This window comes from Chelonia mydas, chromosome 1 (assembly GCF_015237465.2).
Source record: "Chelonia mydas isolate rCheMyd1 chromosome 1, rCheMyd1.pri.v2, whole genome shotgun sequence".
In the NCBI taxonomy this organism is placed as follows: domain Eukaryota; kingdom Metazoa; phylum Chordata; order Testudines; family Cheloniidae; genus Chelonia; species Chelonia mydas.
In genome coordinates this window covers 333892452-333913103 of record NC_057849.1, presented here as the reverse complement: position 1 = coordinate 333913103, position 20652 = coordinate 333892452, and the positions used below count along the sequence as shown (strand labels likewise).

General features: G+C 45.2%; 2 protein-coding genes across 5 annotated transcripts in view; one reads left to right on the top strand and one right to left on the bottom strand.

Annotated features, from left to right (window-relative positions):
- Positions 1-19172, top strand: part of PROSER2 (proline and serine rich 2) — a 32302-nt gene extending 13130 nt beyond the window's left edge. For both annotated transcript variants that reach the window (XM_037889323.2, XM_037889324.2), the window contains 3 exons: positions 1472-1699; positions 13732-13984; positions 15191-19172. In XM_037889323.2, the coding sequence (XP_037745251.1) occupies positions 1565-1699; positions 13732-13984; positions 15191-16197 (1395 nt within the window). In that variant the 5' untranslated portion in view covers positions 1472-1564 and the 3' untranslated portion in view covers positions 16198-19172. The remainder of the gene's footprint in view (positions 1-1471; positions 1700-13731; positions 13985-15190) is intronic.
- The window catches only part of UPF2 (UPF2 regulator of nonsense mediated mRNA decay), a 197470-nt gene that overhangs the window by 21029 nt on the left and 155789 nt on the right, over positions 1-20652 (bottom strand). The gene's annotated exons all lie outside the window — the stretch shown is intronic.

The following is a 20652-nucleotide window of genomic DNA, read 5'->3' as shown; positions in this document are numbered from 1 at the left end:
TCAAATTATGAGACTGTTAAGTTCTTCGGGTCAGGGACTGTCTCATTTTTTGTTTGCACTGAGCCCGGCACAGTAGGACTCCATTCTCAATGGTCCCCTGGGCTCTAACGTAGCAGATGTGATAACTGGTGGCACTAAACACCAGCCCATGACCCCAGTGTACTGAGGAATTGCTACCACTCTACAGCAGTGTTTCCCAAACTTGGGACTGCGGGAAGCGGCGCGGGCCGAGGGACTTACTGGCTGCCGCTTCCTGCAGCCCCCATGGGCCGCGAACCGCAGCCAGTGGGAGCGGCGATCGGCTGAACCTGCAGACGCGGCAGGTAAACAAATCGGCCCGGCCTGCCAGGGGCTTTCCCCGCACCAGTGGCGTCCCACGTTTGGGAAACACTGCTCTCCCGAATATTTAAATATTGCCTGTGACTGGGAAACGTGTGGTGGAAAAAGACAGTGCATCAGAAAAGTGTGTGGTGTTACTTCTCAGTACATCACGCTAGTCGATGCCTCTGGATGTTTGAGAGGAGATGGGCAGGTAGGGTGGGGAAGTGTCTCATGCTGTTAGTGAGCACAGTCTCGAGAGGATGCTCTTATCTTCACGTTAATGTCTGGGACTGAAGAAAACACTGGGGCGGAGGGGTTCGCTTCCTTCAAAACGTTACAACTAGTTCTAATGCTTATCAGCCAGATACTGCGGAACTGAAACCTGTGATCGTTTGAAAGCTCTTATGCATCAGTAAATACTTGTTTATGGGGTTTTAATTCCAATAAGCCTGGTTTCTCCAAAGGAATAAACATCTTTCTGCATGACAGTGAATGAAATTGAGTTAGAGCCAGAGGCGCTTTAAGGTTTAAAGTGCAATTTCACTCTGAAATGTGACTATAAAAATGGTACCTGCTTATTCCACAGATGGGTTCCTTGAATGTAATCGAGATTGGATCTGTTCACATGAGTGACAAATGAGTCAACCCTGCAGAGCTAAGAGATGGAACTGGATTTCATTCCTCTTATGCATCTTAATAAAAAATAATTGTTCCCATCAAGCCCATTGGCGGTAATGGGGTTGCACAGAGGTCACTGAAGGCTTAATAATTTGGCATGCAGAATCTCATTACCAGTAGTAGTGATGTGTGATAATACTAATAACAGAAAACCCAGCCTGATTGTCAGATCCCAGACCGAGTTATGTATGGTAGTTATGTAATGTCCACACTGATAAACAGAGCCCATCTGATCTGGAAGTCACTGAGATGGACATGTAGCCCCTCTATTCCATGTGTTTTAAAGTCCCCTTTTAGATTAGAACTGCACTTTAAGATGTAGTTGGTTGATGGAAATACCCTTATCTCCTGCAAAGTGATTAAAAGATTTTTCCTGATTACAGACTTCGAGATCTTCAGTTTACCCTCCCTGCCATTTAAATAGATTAAAAATCAAACCTAAACTAACAACACAATTCTCTTCTACTTTCAGAGATTAACGTGGTGAGCAGCCGCACATAAGGCATTGACCACTTTCTACACTGCCTAACAAACTTGCTTTGGAACAATCTTTCTTTTGGGTGGGATGCCTAGAAATTTGATGTTGGACTTTTCAGAAATGGCATCTGAAATCTCACCAAAGTGCAGACTCGAGAGCTTTGAAAGAAGTGGGAGCTTGGAGAGTCGAAGCAGCAACTCTAGGTGCAGAAATTTTACCTTGGTAAGTGCTCAGTCTAGCTAAATGACCTAGCCTACCTTAGCTTTCTTTGCATCGTGTAGTTTTTTTTTTTTTAAAACGTTAAGCTCAACTGACTTGAGTCCTGTATTATTGATTTTGATTATAGCGCTACATAAATGTTAAGGCTGAAAGTAACCATTTTGCTCCTTTAGTCTGACTTTCTGCCTATGACGCAGGCCATAGCTTGTGGAATGCCTTATTTTATTTCCTTCACAAAGCTGGAATAACCAAGACTACGTTGCTAGATCAAATCATGTTGTAAACTTCCCTATTCTGTTCGCATGCATTTTACCACCACGGATTTGGAATCACCATTGACCCGTTCCAGACACAGACAAGTCCTTTGAACAAAAGAAATTGGAGATGTGTACCCTCTTCCCAAAGCAGGGCAGCTTTGAGAATAACCATTAGTAAGGTAGTGCTTAGTGCTTGATTGTAGACATCTCTTGTGTTCGGTTTCCTATTAGATTAGGCCCTTACTTGTCACTAGCTGCATAAAGGCTCTGCCACTCACTCAGCCGTAATATAATTTGGTGTGTAATGAATACATCACCATAAACACAGTTGTCTTCATATAAATGCATGTCTGTGGCCATTAAAATGGCACATGAGTAATCGCTGAGTGTGAGAGGTATGAATCATAGAATATCAGGGTTGGAAGGGACCTCAGGAGGTCATCTAGTCCAACCCCCTGCTCAAAGCAGGACCAATCCCCAATTAAATCATCCCAGCCAGGGCTTTGTCAAGCCTGACCTTAAAAACTTCTAAGGAAGGAGATTCTACCACCTCCCTAGGTAACGCATTCCACTGTTTCACCACCCTCCTAGTGAAAAAGTTTTTCCTAATATCCAACCTAAACCTCCCCCACTGCAACTTGAGACCATTACTCCTTGTCCTGTCCTTTTCTACCACTGAGAATAGTCTAGAACCATCCTCTCTGGATCCACCTCTCAGGTAGTTGAAAGTAGCTATCAAATCCCCCCTCATTCTTTTCTTCTGCAGACTAAACAATCCCAGTTCCCTCAGCCTCTCCTCATAAGTCATGTGTTCCAGACCCCTAATCATTTTTGTTGCCCTTCGCTGGACTCTCTCCAATTTATCCACATCCTTGTAGTGTGGGGCCCAAAACTGGACACAGTACTCCAGATGAGGCCTCACCAATGTCGAATAGATAGGAACGATCACGTCCCTCGATCTGCTCGCTATGCCCCTACTTATACATCCCAAAATGCCATTGGCCTTCTTGGCAACAAGGGCACACTGCTGACTCATATCCAGCTTCTCGTCCACTGTCACCCCTAGGTCCTTTTCCGCAGGACTGCTGCCTAGCCATTCGGTCCCTAGTCTGTAGCGGTGCATTGGGTTCTTCCGTCCTAAGTGCAGGACGGATGCATCCTCCAATTAGAATGACTCAGACTGTTCACTTCACTATTCAAGCATTGTCACTGGAGGGGCCAGGGAAGCGATGGGGTCCTTTCACACTTGAGTCAATGATTCATTCATGGGCAGTGGGTATAACAGGACTGGGGAGGCTAAGTCTTCCCAAAGACAAGCTCTGGCCCCGCCCATACTGCATCCTCTTCCCCCATGCTGGTGCCCAAGTCTGCAGGAGCTCAGTTCCGCCGCCACCTGGCTGGCGGCCTGGCGCTGGGGGGTGGCCGGGAGGGGAGGCATGGTGGGCACTTGGGGCTCCACTGGATGGGGGGCAGGAGCAGGGCCTTAGGTGCAAAGGGTGGGGCCACGTGGTTAGTCCCCCTGAAGCGGGGGGAGAGGTCTCACGCTAGCCATGCAGTCATTGCCGCTGAGAAGGCAATGACACGGGCAATGTCTGTCTCTCAAAAGCACTGAGCATCCACAGCGGCAGGTCTCAGGCGGGGCCCCCAAAGTCAGTGGCAGGTTTTGGGAAATGAAACACAACAGGGGTTCACATCATCACCTGTCTACTCCTCAGCATCAAGAAGTGACATGGGCCACCTCTTGAATGACCTTCATCGAAGTGGGCATCAGCATGCCATATGCCTACATGACAGGGCTGGAATCCTGTGGTGTTTCCCGTGTGTAACAAGAGGAGGGGGTTTTTTTGTACCCAACCCAGCAGGGATAACAAGCTATTGGTGGAGGACTTCCACCAGTGTCATGCATCTCTCAGCTGACCAAGCTCAGGAAGACATTCATGCCTTTTCTGTAGGCCATGCTGTGTAGTTTGTGTGGCTTTTTTATCCATATGCAGTAGGAAAGATTAATTCTAGTGTGACAAGTCTCTTAAATGACATCAATATTAAATAGATGTCGTTAAATGGTTGGCATAGCAGATAAAGCAGCTAGTAACTAAGGACAAGTTGCAGCTCCCATTGTCCAGGAACGGCAAACCATGGCCACTGGGAGCTGCGGGTGGCTGTGCAAATGTAAATGAACTGTCTGGCGGCCTGCCAGCAGATTACCCTGATGGGCCACAGGTTGCCGACCACTGCCTTAAGCAATGCTCTTCCTCCCAGGCAACACCAATTCCTTTTGTGACCTTTAAGCCAGTCACGTAAACTTCTTGTCTTTGCTTCCTCATTTACAAAGCGAGGATAAATAGTACTGACCTTACATGTGCTGTTTGTAAAGGTGTGGAGTTTTTTGGGGAGGGGTGGGCAGGGTGAGAGAGAGAGAAGCACTGACATGTTAGACTTCCCTTACGGTCCACGCTGTCAAAACATTTCATCACTACATCTTAACATCTCTCAGCAATTATAAGTCACCCCTAGCTGCTTTTCAGCTTGCATCGCACTCTTTAGCTACTACAAGGTAGACCGATCATTCAGTTTAAATGTTTCTAAGAACTTATCTTTTGTCTGCATTAATGAGTTTCTGTTTATCCAGATACATAACACAGGGAGTCAGCATCACTTTTGCTTTGCAGGGCTTCAGAGGATTCAAAGCGAAAGTATCGCTTGAGATTATTTTTTTTTTTCCCCCAGCTGGTTACAAGGAAAGGGCCCTCCATATCTCTAGGTGACTAAACTCCATCCAGTTACCAGGCGCAACCTTTGGATGAGAGATCTCCATGGACTTCAAACAAACACAGGAAAACAATAGCATGTGCAAACAGTTGAACTAACTCTAGCATATGCTTGCTGCTCAGAGCCAGTCTGGCTGACGTGGTTGCTTAAACACAACTGCAAACTGTCTCCCCAGTGCTGCAACTGTGAAACTGTACCACTGCTCGCGTTTGGGGAGAGGCTTAAATTCTGAGTGTACACAAGGCCCATGTGTAAGAACTAATTCTTGCCAGCAGCCTGTTGTCACTTTAGCACATTATGTAGAGGAAGGCTTGGAAATGTGATGCAGCTGTCTGCATTTTAATGCTTTGATCTAATCCATTTAGATACAGTGCATTCTTTAAAGCACAGCATACTCTTATGTTGACTAGAAAAAGCTATTTTTAATGGTACCTGTATCCATGCTGTGTGTTTGGAGTGGAATTTGCCTAACCACTTAATAACAGACACTTAAGGGTTAGCGTCACAAACCAAAATGTAAGTGTCATTTAAAAGTGATCTAGTCCATGTCCATTTATTTCAGAACTGTAAAAAGTCACATTATTCAAGGAGGTAAGTTTGCCCACAGATCTGTGAGCATGAAAAGTGACATTCTGCCAGTGTCTAAACAATCTCCTTGTCTGAGCAAAAGTTGAACATTCAGATCAGAATCTCCTTCCTTTGAGGTTTTTAAGGTCAGGCTTGACAAAGCCCTGGCTGGGATGATTTAGTTGGGGATTGGTCCTGCTTTGAGCAGGGGGTTGGACTAGATGACCTCCTGAGGTCCCTTCCAAGCCTGATAGTCTCTGATCAGCTAAAACATTCTCAGCGGAGTGAAAGATGACTGCGCCTTCCCCATGCATGGAATCACTGGCATGGCTCTAAAAGGGTGGGTAAACTGAAATACTCCATTCTTCTCAAGAATCTCCATTCCTAGTCCCATGCTTTAAATTTAGAGCATGCTCCCTTTCATTTGGGGCACGGGCTCCTGTTCTTGGTCATCTCTTTTACACAGCTGATGAAACAAGTGCAGTTGAATCCAGGCTGAGCAGTTTGACTGTACATTTGAATCTCGCTGGGGATAAAATGAGGCCCTGGACTTTTTCAAGCATCCGTTTACACATCAGCAGTTTAAGACCAAAAACAAAGGTTTGTGGGCTTAAGCAGCAAGGTTTCCTTTTTCAGTGCTTTAATTCTGTAATTGTATTCATAGGTGACAGGTGCAGCCCCCCTTTAGGGAGGCTAGCCCCTTTTGTCTGCCCCCCCTCCATGGCTGGAGCCTCAAGACACACCCCCGCCCAGAGGAGCCCTGAGCACTCCCCACGTTGGCCAAAGGAGCCCTGGACTGGCCAAAGCCCCGAGCCCTCCCCGCATCCTGCTCAGAGGAGTCCCAGGCCGCCGGCCTCGGCCCTGCCATGCCTCCCCAGACCCCAAGCTGCCCTGGGTAAAAACCTCTTGTCCCGAAGACGCTTTTGATATGCCCCACGCAGGTTCTGAGGTGGCTGAGGGGGCAGTATTTGTTACTCAGCTTCCTGGGTTCAGGAGTCCAGGGAGATTACTGATGAACCTGGTAAACTGTTTAGCACCTACGGCCGCCTCAGCCACCCTGGAACCTGCATGGGGCATAATAAAGCCAAACTTCCCCCTCACGAAACCCCACAATGGGGTCCGTCGGCAGTGGCAGCACCAGGGCGGGCAGAGCCTCCTCTGGCCTATTATACTCGCTGCCCAAGATTGTGCTGGTTCTAAATCCAGCCGTGAGTAACTGAAGTCATTTCTAGGTGGGAATAGCATATCAATGCAGTAGTGTCATTTCCTGAAACCATACGGCGCGCTCGAGCATGTCTCAGGTGAGTTGTGCTGGCACTGAATTATGGCATAGAGATTGTACTAGCTACTGAGAGGACCTCCTTCCTGTGCTGATTACCCTGTGTGCTGCTAAATACTTACTGCTCTTGGGCACGGTGTGTAGCCTTCATACAGAAACGAATGCAATGGACCCTATTGTGTCCTGCTAGTTTGGTTCTAGGTTGGGTTAGACTCTTCCAGTTATGCCCGTGTTAGCTGCTATTTTTGGAAATAGGTTTTAACCAAATGCTCACGCCGCCCGCCTGCCTGGCGCTCGGGGGCTGGGGTCCGCGCTGGCCGGTACTCCGGTGCTGGGCACCATGCTGCCTGCCCCCTCGTGTTGGGGCTGGGGGCCGTGCTCAGCTGCCTGCATGCCTGGCGCTCTAGGCCTGGGGTGGGGTGCCACGCTGCCTGCCCGCCCACCTGCCGTTCTGGGTCTCGGACTGGGGACCACGCTGCCCAGCACTCCAGGGCTGGGGGGGGGGGGAACTCTGGTGGCCTGGCTGGGCCGTCTGGGCTCCATGTGGGGCGGGCCGGCCAGGGGCTATCCTCCCCAAGCTCATGGTTCACCCACTGCCAATGGCAGACGTGCTACCTAAACAATGACCGGTGCACTATGGCAGCAGGACAAGGACAATTTGCACAGTTGCGCTGTTCCCCCTGTGGTAGCTGTTGGCACTGCCATCACGCAGACTTGTGGCCTCCTTGCTCAGAACAAGCCAACTGGAATCAGGAATGCACAGCTGCATCAGGGACTGGGTAGTGAGCAGCTGCATTCCTCCCCCTTCCTATTCTTGCATTGTAACATCAGATTGTGTGAAGCAATTCCATACATGCCAGTCTCAGGCCTTCCCTTTGCACAAGTACCCACGTAACCTTAGTTGCACCCAGGCTCCTCCAACTTCTCCATTAAATCCAGGAGGTTGCACGGCAGTAAAGTTTTAGAAGATAAGGGTGTTAGTCAGGAATTGCAGACTTGATTCTACTACAACTATTCCCTTGTTAATGTGAATTTACAGTGGACTGATCACAATAATACCCCATGACTCTTTTGACTCCACCATGCTGAATGTAGGTAGTATGTTAGATAAGATTAAGCGGTCCTATAATGACACTATTTCTAGTCTATTGAGATGATCCTCAATCACTGAATTTTTCCAGTGTTTCTGTTCTTTGTAAAATACCTGTTTATGGTCTATAGTCCTAAATGTATATATAGAATTAGAATCTCTTCACACAATCATACATGGAAATGACTAACCATTCTTGTTCTGAAGCACCTCTTTAATTCTACTAAGAGTTAATGCTAAGCAATAAAAATGAAAATAAATCCCTTATATTAAAGGGCCAGTAGATCATACCTTACTACTCAATTTAAAACACTGTGGGCCTTAGTTACTGACACAAAAAAAGACCAACCAGAGAGCTTTACAGATCCAATGCTGTGATTGTAGGGATGGCTTTCAACACTGTTACTTAAGTGTATTTAAAATTTGAACAGAAATCAAGCACCGTAAACACAGAATTTTACCCTCACCCCCAATCCATTTATAGAGCTTAACTTTACTTAAACTTACAATGTAGCAAAGTTCTCAGATTTAATAATCATGGGATATGCAATACTGGGTCCATGGCTGTAATATATTCTTCAGTCCTTAATATTAAAGTAACTTTTCTGGACAGGGTAGAAGAGAATTTGCTCACTGGAACACAAACTTTCCTTTACAAAAAATATTCCAGTAGCGTGCACACTGCTCAGGCCAAACAGGGCAAATGTCATTAAGTTCTAATATATTAGATGCCAACTGAACATACCCATCTTTTTTTGCTTATAATCCAAATTTCTTCCCTCACAGGCAACAGCTTGAAAACTCTAAATATTTCAGTTTTCAAACTTCAGCTGTCCTTTGACAGCAGCTTTTTCTTAGAGCAAGAAAATCCACTTCCCTCCCTGCCCTTTCTGCTTTCCAGCATCAAAAGGAGTTGCAGGGGTTCTGCTTAAACTTTCCAAAAACAAATTATTTTTTGGGCAGCAAGAGAGAGTGGGAAAATAAGCCCCAAAAGAGGTGGATGTTTTGACTATGTGGAAAATAGGGTTATAATGAGAACAGGTTTTGTAACCTTAGTTATAGTTGGCACGACCAGCACCTTCTGTCATAAAATTCCTCCCCTTTTTCTGAAGCTTTCAGTATACTTTGAGGAATGCAGAAGAGCATTTGGTAAGACAGCAGTGCTCTTAGAGCAGTGATAGCTTGTAATTCCTCAAATTACACCATGGAAGTACAGAGACAGATAATGTAAGCAATAGCCATTCACAAGCTCTCAGAGTAGTGTTGTCCCACAGTATTGACATACGCCTATTATCCCCATAGTATCTGAGCAGCTTGAACACCAATGGATTTATTCTCATGACACCTCTGTGGCAGGGAAATATCCCCATTTTACAGATGGCAAAACTTGAGGATAGATGGCATAAACCTGTGGCAGGGCTGGAATCTGGACTTTAGGGGTCTCCTGACCCCCATCTCAGTGCCCGAACCAAAAAACATTGTTCCGCCGCAGCTGCTTTCTCACCACCCCCAGGAGAAACTAACTACTTGGGTGACCGTTGCAGAGAGAAACTTTTGGCTGAGGAAAGAAAAAATGGCTGTGAACATAGACTTGTGCCTGACAATACTGGGGGGGCACAATGTGAAGGGAGGGCCATGTGACTGCCCCACGTGTTGCTTCTGGGAGGAACCTTCCAGCCCCACCTCCCTGGGCCAGGGCAGCCAATCCTGCTGGGGGCTGGGGCCACAGGACTGGCCTGGCTGGCCTCAGCCCAACTCACAGCATCAGTGTCTCTCTGGAGTTCCCACACGCGCGTGGACATCGCAACAGGGGGAGGGGCATGGGCAAGGCTCCTGCCTCCGGCTGAGCAGAAGGACCTTGCTCCCAGCCCCTTCCCCAGTGACCTTCCCGCCCTGGGCCTGGCCCAGGGCTGTTGCATGGGCCCCTCTGTCCTTCTCCTGCTGCGCCTCTCTCTCCGCATCCCCCAGCACTTCAAGCTGGTAGCCGGGCCTGGGCGGGGCTGAGCCGCTTCTCACGCTGGCTGACTGTGCTCAGTACCACTTGCTGAGAGAGGCGGTAGCTAGGTTGACAGAGAACTCTGTCTACAGTGGGGATTAGGTCACTTTAACCATGTCACTCAGGGTGGATTTTTCACACCCCTGAGCGATGTAGCTGAGTTGTCTCTACATTTTAGTGTAGACCTGGCCTCTGTCAAAAGCAAACCAATGTTCATATGCTAAGGCCTTGATCCTGCATTGTAGGGTTAACATATTGCACAGTGAGGGCTATTTCCCTGTTCACCCCCCTCCGCACCCCCCAGCCAGGTATTTCAACTCAATGGATGGGGGTTTTTTGGAGGGGGAAGGGGAGGGCACAGTGGTGGGGGGTTTTTTTGTTGGTTTGTTGGGTTTTTGTTTTTTTTGTTGGTGTGTGTGTGGGGGGGTGGATTTTGTTTTTAAATGGGAGACTTTTTTCTTTTTTTCTTTTTTTTAAACTGTAGTTGAAAAATTTTGCTCAGACTTAAAACCCAATCCTGCCATAAGGCAGAAACCACCCTTTGAAAACATCAGCCCAAGAAATCGGTGCTTTAGACAAGCAACTAAAAATGGGGCTAGAATGGAAATACTAAACTACAGTGTAATGCGGGTGCCAGCTCTTGCCAAGGCTGCAGGCATTCGCTAAGAACTGACAAACTCATAGCTGGAGACCAGACCAGTTCACTTGTGTTAGTTGCTCAAAAGGTATTAGTCTTAAGAATGTATTTAGTGTTTAGACTCTAATTCATGCAGCAACTTACAAACATTCTACAATCTTATTCATAATGTCTATATTCCATGCTAAAGGAAATACGTAAGTTTTGCTTTATAACTTTGAAAATGTCTGCTCTGAACTTATGAACTCAGATGGGAAGTGTATGGGGTTGGGTTTTTTCCACTGCCCATCCAGAAGAAATAGCAAAATCAGATGGGCCATAAAGGAACATTGCAGTACAAAGGATTGGTTAATGGCCCTGTCACACCTTGGCAATGCTGTGTGCAAGGAAGCTCATTCTGTATGGATTGGGAAGCTGAATGAAGGCAATAAGACAAAGGAAAATTGTTTTTCCTTTTGCTGCTTGAACTGTCACAGGGCCAGAGACCCCAAACTAAAGCCAGAGATCCCCAGGGGTCACCTCCTGGGTCTGCCCTGAAAGACACTTTGAATTGACAGATCACTACAACTCTGTCACTCTTAGGATTTAGATTGCAACTCGCTATATGTTGGCTTGCTTTAACCTGTAAAGATTTATTAACTAGGGAAAATAAATGAGTTAGCTTATTATAGGTTTGGCTACAGGTATTGTCTTTGGTGTAAGATCTAGGGTACCAATTGATCTGGGGTAAGTGACTGGTCCCTTGCGACTGGAAGCAACCTGAATATGGTGTGAATTTTCTGGTGACCATTTATCACTAAGTCCTGCTTGCCTGGGTGCCAAGATAGGAGAGTCTAAGGGGACTGTCTGTGACACCCTGGTAAGACTGCTATAGTGATCGAGGAGTTCACGTTTGTTACTGGCTTGGAGAAATCTAATTATAGAACATACCACCAGTTTGGAGTGCCTGCTCTCTTTTTGACAATCCACCCTGAGGTAGATACTCACGGTTGTGAGCCACTCCATACAGTGTGACACACAGTAGTTGCTGTCACCAGATCATTTCACCCAGTCTGTCAGGAGTACGCTTCAGGTTACACAATTAATGTGTGGCATATGGGTGCCAGAGCCGCAGTGCTTTGCTCATACCCGTCTGGCAACATTTACTCTGCCAGCAATACAGCTGGCTCTCAGGGAATGCATCAACATCGCAAACTTCTTGTGTTAGAAAAAACAACCCAAGACTTCTCTCGTATTTATTAGAAAGCTTGCACTGATTGGAGCTCAACCAGTACTGACCCGGCTGGTTTACAAGTGGGTTTTTTGCTCTGAAGACCCAAAGGTGGCATCGAAGCTGAAATGTAAAGCAGTGGGGGAGGGGGGGGGTTTCCATCGGCTGCTTGGGATTATAAAGCTAATTGTGAGCCCTAAAGCATTTACCTTCACACCCACATGGTGGTTATTTAAATCACAGACCCACCCACACCACTGAGTGCTTTAAGGCTTATTGCCAGTCACCTTGTGCTTTTCATCTATGTACGATAGTGTTCTGCGAAGGTAGGTCAGCAGCACTGTCCCCATTTTAATGACTGGAGCACGGAGGCAAAGGCTTTGCCTGCACCAGGATTTTAGCCACTGGTGTATCTGCACCAGTGCACACTTTTGTCAAACCCTTCTTTACCCCAGCACAGCTTGATCAGCACAGCTTACTCTGGTTTGGCACAGGTTACATTGCCTTGGTGTAAACTGCGTTTCCTCTTGGGTTTTGCACTGGTAGAGCTACACATGTCTGGCTTGTCAGGCCATGCAACAAGCTAAAAGCAGAGATGGAAATGGAACTTGTATCTTGATTCCCTGCCTGGTTCCCCGTTTGCAGCCAGCAGCTGCTAGCCATTCTTGCGTTAACACACTGGATGAGAGAAGAAAAGGAGTACTTGTGGCACCTTAGAGACTAACCAGTTTATTTGAGCATGAGCTTTCGTGAGCTACAGCTCACTTCATCGGATGAAGTGAGCTGTAGCTCACGAAAGCTCATGCTCAAATAAACTGGTTAGTCTCTAAGGTGCCACAAGTCCTCCTTTTCTTTTTACGAATACAGACTAACACGGCTGTTACTCTGAAACCTGGATGAGAGAAGTGTAATCTAGAAAAAGAAGCAAACCTACGCTTGCCTCTCATTGCGACTAGAACAGGGTGCTTGCATACACTGTCTGCAAAGCTGTTGGGAAATGTCTTTCCCACACCCATTGTCTCATAACAAAACTCCTTACTAGTCACTATTTGTCATCCTTCTACTTGTGGAAAAGAGGGTGCTTCCCATGAGGTAGGAGTGTGAGAAGGGTCATGCATTGCTACTCCTAGCCATGTTATCAGGATCAGGTTAGTCGAGAGCTGTGAATCAGGGAAGACTAAGTGACTTCATGGATCAGCCAGTCTGTTTCCCCACTCATGCAGGATTATTCCCTTCTGGACAAAACCTGCCTAGCTGCTGTCAGGATACTGTCAGGAAGCATTTCCTGATATTTATTCTAAATTTCCCTATTTCTTTGATTTTTTTTTTTTTTTTTTTTTTTTTTTTTTTTTAATTCTCAAATTCTCCTTCATCCTTGGTATTTACAATTTGTAGATAGTTGGTTTATCATGGATATCTGTCTCTGCACATCGCTGTACCCCAATCTTCTTGTTTCCCCCCAACTTGATAGTGACGAAAACGACTATTTTGGAAGCCCAATATGACACGAAAAAGGGGCGGGTACTTAGCTCTTCTGAAAATCAGACACTTTAGTCTGTCTTGCATCGGACGCTCAAACACGAACGTTTGTGAAAACATAAGCCTATACTCTGTAGTATCCATTCTCAACCAGAGCAAGTGAGATTTATTTTGTTTCATACACTCTGCTAAAATAGGGAATAACAGCAGTGGCTATTTCATCCTTTGTTTTTAATAGTTTTGTAGTTCTACCAAAAAATCAAACTTTCCAGTCAAGACTTATGCTCTATCAAGCCATACTGCCTAAATCATGGTGTTGTAGCTATTTAAGCTGTTTTCCCCCCCTTAGTATTTAATAGTTTATTAAGGTTGGAAGTTTCTGATAAGATAGGTTTCAGAGTAACAGCCGTGTTACTCTGTATTCGCAAAAAGAAAAGGAGTACTTGTGGCACCTTAGAGACTAACCAATTTATTTGAGCATAAGCTTTCGTGAGCTACAGCTCATTTCATCGGATGAAGTGAGCTGTAGCTCACGAAAGCTTATGCTCAAATAAATTGGTTAGTCTCTAAGGTGCCACAAGTACTCCTTTTCTTTCTGATAAGATAGTAATTGTTAGGATCATGCTTTTTTCTTTAAAACAGGTGCTGCATTTGTGTTCTATTTTCACAGTTAGCCAGTCTTTGCAAAATCGTAGACAACTAGCATTTGTTGCTGTTTTTCACTTTAAGACTCTCTTTTCTCTAACTGTAGGATGATGAGAGTCTCCAATACCTGACCCATGAGGAGAAGGATGTTCTCCGGTTTTTTGAAGAAACGATTGATTCTTTAGATGATGACTTGGAAGAACAGGTCCTACAGGACAGCAGTATCCACTGTCACTCCCCAAGATCAACGGACAAAAATGTTTCCAGCCATTCAGAATCTGAAGATATCATTGACTTGGTGCAATCAACCACTGTTCTCAAGGATCACAAGTGTACTCTGAACAGAGAAGTAACACCAGGTAAAATGTGACCGCTTCTAGTATATGTACATTGAAGCAAATCTGTTATTACTCAGGATACAGAAGTTCTAAGTCTTTGCAGTACCGACATACCTCTTGTTCTGAATTTGTTGAATCATACTTTTTAAAAAGCAGATTTTTCGCCATGTCCCTCCCTGTTGTAGGGGAAGTTTGTGTGGCAGTACCACCAGAGGTGACGTATGGAGTGAGACATGCAGGGTCACCCCCCCAAAGATTGCTCGGTCACATGGTGCAGCCTGGCCCCCCTTCCTGAAAGGCAGCTGAGCCAGCGGGAGAGACAGAGGCAGGAGAATCAGCTGCAAACTGCAGGGAGGGGCCTCTGCTTTCCAGGAGGAGGGAGGGGGTGCACTACATTCCGAGGAGGGGACTCCTTGAGGGGGCGTGACTCGAGCTGTTCCGGGGTTGCTCCCACCCCCTCCCCCCAGCAGGCACAGGCTGTCTGAGTACCACCCACGTGGCTTAGTAGCTCAACATTATTAATTTCTGCTCCCCGCCCCGAAACACCAGAGCACTAACAAAATAAAAGTATCATGAGGTCGTTCCAATGAGCAATAGGAGTGAAATGCACAAGCACGACTGTAACAAGTCTACTTGTTCATGCACCCGTTCCTTTACCCACCTCTAGCCCGCTCTTCTGTGGACAGTCCTCTTGTGCATTGATGGTAGTGGAGCCACCATGAGGGCTTAGAGGAATGTGGCTTCACTGACCAAACCCCACCGCATGGGTAGGTGGCGCCCATGGAGCGTGGCCTCCTGTTGCCTACACACAGCCAGGTTCCTCAGACTCTCCGCAGAAGAGGAGGACTTGCCCATTAGCAAATGCGCTACTTGGGTTTTAAACATGTTTCTTTCCCCTCTGGTCACAGTAACCAAGAAAGGGCCCAAATGCCAGAAATAGAGGAAAAGGAGAAGGCTGTTGAAACACTGCACATACATCTAGCAGGTATGGGAATAATGGATTAGCAGAAGGAAGGATTGTATCAAACCCATCACAGACAGTGTCTAAGTGGAGGCGTTAGTTTGTTGCCAGAGGAGACATTAAGCTACTCAAGTTCCAACTTTTTATTCAAGTGAAAAATTGGGGGACTAGGGGGAGTTGTGGGGGGAGAGGCCAATACTCGTGAAAGGAAGCCTTGTGTTCTACTCTCTGCAAGGACCTAATGAGATTCCATTTGTTTTTTTAAGTGTCAGAGGCTGCCAGGAGAACAGATGGTCCTAAATCAGAGGGCAATGAGCTGCCTGAGAAGATTCCACCTCCCGATGCTCCCCCAAGCCACCCTTCAGCTCCTCCATTGATGAGCGATGAGAGAGTTCTTGCTCCATGCCCAGTGCCGCACCCCAAGCTTCATCATGCCATCCCCACTCCACTTATCTTGGCTCAGAAAATGTCCGAGAAGCAAGATGAGACCAGGACAAGCTCTCCCACTTCCCCCAAGGAGGAGAAGCCTGTGGAGACAAGGAAAGCCCCAGTGCAGAATGGAGACTGTTTCCCAGCCCCTAAGCACCCTCCACTGCCTGGACCCAAATCCTACCGGTTTCCAAGTAATATCAACATAACCAATGCAGGTGGGAAAGAATTCAACCAAACTATCTCTAAGGCAGCAGTCAATGTGCAGGTGCGCAAGGCCCAGGTGCTGGCCAACATGAACGGAGCAGCCTTTGGGACAGCTGAAATAGAAGAGAGGTGGCAGAAGAATGAGCTCTTGGTTCGCAACAGAAGCTCCTCCTTAAGAGATCTAACTTCTGAGCAAATACGATATGACGCTCTGACTAAACTAGGCCTGGTGAAAGGAAGGCCAAGTCTGGTCCAACAATATCATGCCCCAAACACACAGAAGATACAGGACTTGCAGGAAGAACAGGGAGAGACTGTTCCTAATGGGTATCAAAATATCCACGCAACCTTAAAATGCGATCCCAGCCCTCTCCTTCCTATGGGCAAGACCGTGAAGATCAAACCAGACACAACTCTCACCAGTGACAAGGTTGCTCGACAGAATGTTGCCAAAAGCTTTTTTGACCATGGGCAGTCCGACTTAAATCTGGATATGAGAAAGAGATCAGGCTCACTGCCTAGACCTTCAGGATTTCGATCCCAGGGCATAACAGTCCAGTTTTCTGGCCGAGGCTCAACAGAAGAAGCCAGGAAAGAGGCTCTTCGGAAACTGGGGCTGCTGAAAGAGACTATGTGAAAATCTGAGGGGACAATCCTGACACCTGGGGGCAAGCGAATGGATTGGCTTTGTGTTGGAGTAGTCAAACAGAATGAGGTTTAAAAGGAAACTGGGAGAACAAAGGGCAGTTCTCTGCTCCTGCAACCCAAGGAGGTACTAAACACTGTGAAATCGCAGGGGCTCACTATCTTCACACCAAGAGTGGCACCCCAGAGAGTCTGCAGTGGGTTCAACACTACATCCCACCAAGTTACCTGTCTGATGTTCAGTGACTCGTGAAGACTTTAGAAAGAAAAAGTCCTGGCTGTAGGAGAGGGCATTGCGTTAATGAAGTGTTGTGTGCAGTATTTTTTTTTTTTTTATTGTATGTAGATGACAAATCAAATGGAGGATTTTCCTTATGCTGTACCATTCTGAAGCCAAAAAACAGATAGGGGTGTGTGTGTGTGTGTGTGTGTGTATGATATAACTGAAGTCTTCAACCTATGTGACACAATTCTATGACTTCTTTCTTTCCTATCATATTTTATTACCCAGCTCTGCCCACATCGATACATAACAGGTGTTGGAATCTTCCTAATCCTCACTCTGCCCAAAATCTCAGCTGAAGCACGTCTCTGACTTGTGCCTCTGCACAGAAGGTGGTTTCCTGTTTGGCCTTCTCTTGGACATAGAGGCCCAGGCTTGCAGTGGGTAACTGCATTGTTCTGCCACTCTATTTGAACGTCACCTCTCCTCCTAAGCAGGTGCTTCTTGAGCGTCTAGCGACCTACTGGGTGTACAGTAAAAGGCACCTGCTAGCTCTCAAGGATACGTGCAATGTGTTCATCGTGTTCCCCTGACAACCAAAGAGTAACTTGACAATCGTATAAAAGTTTAGTTTCCTGCCAGAAATGATGACCAGAGAAGCCATAGGAACAAGTTAACTTTGTACCCAGAATGAGAGCCTTGTGTTTAATGTCTGTCTTTAAACAAGAGTTCAGCGGAGGAAACCTCATTGCTCTGAAACCATAGTTCTACTCCACTGAGCAGCTGTGGCTCAGTACTGTTACTTTTATTAACTGACAGCTGTTTTTTCTGCGTCTTTCCTATGCTCATCCCTATAGTGTGAGAGCCCTAATAATTCCCAATTCAGAAATGTACGTTTCTTTGCAAACATCAGCTTACCCTGCTAACGCACCACCAAAGTTATAACCAGAATCCTTGTACATTAAACAGAATTAAAGGCACTTGTATTTTCCAACACATGAAGACTTCCAAAACTCTGTCCAGTTGCCACTTTCCTGTGCCCAGCAGACAGAGTTTAAAAGTGGTGTGAAAATACTTATTTTTTAAATTTTAGAAGGGATTTGTATCCCATATGGCACAGTTACTCTTCCTAAACAAAATAACTCATTTTCTCCTTCCATAAGTATCCCAAAATACTTTAAGAATAGAAGCTAGTTTGGAATCTAATGGCAAAGTATCTGAATCTATTTACTCATCTTTATTTTTGTACATTTGTAAGAGGCCCAAAACTTTTAATTTCTCCTAAAGGGAACGATAAACCCAGTCTCCCTCTCTCACACACTTTTTTTTTTTTTATGTAGCCTGTAGCATTTTTTTTCCCTTTCCTTTTTTAAATGGCTGAGTTATAAATCTTGGAAAATAAGAGGAGTGGTTACAATAGAGACTAACACACCCTGTATTATAAAGTTCTGACAACTGTGATAAATATATTTCTGTATTTCCTTGATAGAAAGTTTTAAGCAACACTTTCTGAGTAGAATTTATAAATGAAGCTTTTGTGAAGGAAAATCTTTTCATAATTGTTTACCTGCCTCATAAGTTATAAACTTTTTTTTTAAAGATAGTATTTAATCAGTTTTTATAATTGATTGCATATGTTATGGAATCTGGCTGGTTTTATTATTTAAATGAGGGATTATTTCTTCAGGCTTTTAATACTTTGATTTGAAATCATGTTCCCTGTTGTAGCAGATGTTGTAAGTAATTTTGAAATAGACTGACTATTCTTCAAGCAAGCAAAGCACTTAAGCATGTGCTTAGTTCAATACATGACTAGATCCACTGAAGCAAATGAGACTACTTGCATGCTGAACTTTCAGCATGTATTTAAGTGCTTTGCTGGACCTGAGAATCTGGTCCCAATTCAGGACTGTATTTAAGCATGTGCTTGGGACTTAGGCTCATATTCAGGACAGCACTTAAGTGAGGGTAATGCATTGCTAATGCATTAAACGTATCATCTTAACCATTTTTTATTTCAAATACTGCTTTTTCTACAAGCAAATCAAATTGAAGTGTTCCACAGCTTTTATGCATCAAACTTTTTTGAATCCTAGTAAAGAAACACTACAAATGCCAAACCTGTATAAACCATCTTTACATTTTATCACATTTCTCTCAACAGTAACAAGTATTGATCTTGTGCTTCAATTTTTTTTTTCTACAGGTGAGATCACCCTCTTAACAATTCAAAAAAAAAAAACATTTTGTTTTACCCAAATATTTCTTTGAGTGAAGCTGAATTTCATATATTAGTAAAATCATAACATTTAAAAGTTGATAAGGGTTTTTCTTATCTAGAAGGTATATAAGAGATTGCAAAATCTTCAGTGTTACCTTGTCCTTTCATTCTTCAATTAGGGTTGAATCCTCAGCTGGTGTGAACTGGCATAATTCTAAAAATACAGCAACTGAGGGTGTGTGGGCCAGTGTATTTATTTGGGTATGCTAACATACCCGTTACCCCATTGATAAAACCTTTCCAGTGTGCCTAAAACTGTAGAAAGTAAAGCCATGTTCTATATGTGAAATTATTATAGCTGCTAATGGAATAACTTGTATATTAATACAAACTATGTTGTATATCATGTTACTGTGTATGTAAATGTTGGAGGTTTTATTTTAAGGTGGTAATTTGTCTTACATAAATGTGCTCTGAAAACCATAATGAATCAGCTGATTAAACTAACTAGGATAAAACCCAATGACCAGTAGTGGATGAAAAGTGGACTTGTTGTTGTTTTTCCTTGCAAATGCTTCCTTCATCATCCAGCAGCACGTGACTCCTTTCTTTCTGAGATGAAATGACTGAGGCCATGCCTATCCTAGAGGGGCTACAATGGCACAGCTCCAGCTCTGCTACCTGTGCTGGAGATGCAGCCTAAAGCAATGGAAGGGGTTTCTCTGTCACTGAAGTTAATCCACCTCTCCGTGTGGTGGTAGTTAGGTTGACAGAGGAATTCTTCTGTTGACTTAGCTATAACTACCCCAGGGGTAAGGAGCTAGGTTGATCTAAACTTTAAGTGCGGTGGGGGATGCGTGGAGGGGCCTCCAGGGTCATGTGCCCCCCTTCCCCCCCCCCCCCGATTTGCTGCTTGGCTTGTACTGAGCATGCTCACACATGTTGACCCTGGGGCTGAAGCCGGCTGCCTTCACTCCTACTTCACTCTTATATACCTTCACTGCCGCACAATTGGCAGGCATGGGTTGTCTCCTTAAACTGCTGACATGAATTAAGCCTTCCCTGTCTCATCCCAGTTCTAGTACTTGGAGATCCACAAATGTAACGAAAACAGTGCTGTGCATTCAAAATGTAGCACTCATTTCATAAGGCGATATTTGCATCCTTGCCTTTGGGGTAATATCCTTTGGGCCAGACCAGCACCCTTTGTGTATTGTAGTGAGCAAGCAGAAGTCATCACCTTTCCCTACCACTTTGCTATTGTAAAAACGTCCTAAAGAGGGGTGGTGGTAATGGTTCCTGTATAAACTCCTCACAACATCTCCATGTCTGCAGGGATGTGCTGCCTGCATTGTAGGAAGCAAGCATAACCCCGGAGGAGTATACCTAGAAGAGGGTGTCTTCATTTTTCTCCTCATGCAGGACAGAGTTCCTGTACGGAAGATTTGTACAGTAATATGCTCAGTGCTCTTCCTAATTGCTTTTTATTTTTTTTACTGTTTCTCTTCCCTTTTCCCTTGGATACTTGTCATTCCTGCATTTATTGATATACAATTTTCTGATGAAACTTTAAAGTTGCATCTCCAGCCCAGGTTAGCGTCTCTGTGGTTGAATAAAAGGGTTAAAGTCAACTTCTTTAAAAAGTGAGGTTCTATTTGTGTTATAGCTTAAAGCTGAAGCTTTTATTTGAAATTGCTTTTCAGATTGATGCCATAGCCAAGAATGTCAAATATGCGTGCCTAAAGTGAGGCCCCCATTTCTGTATTTAGATGCCTAAACCAGTTGTCTCATTTACACAGGTGCCATACATCTGCTGCTCACAGAGGGTGACCAGACAGCAAGTGTGGAAAAATCGGGACAGGAGGTGGGGGATAATAGAAACCTATATAAGAAAAAGCCCCAAATATCCATACTGTCCCTATAAAAGCGGGACATCTGGTCACCCTATGCTCACATCAAAGCTTGTGGGAACTGCTGGTTTATAGCACGACTGAAAATCAGGC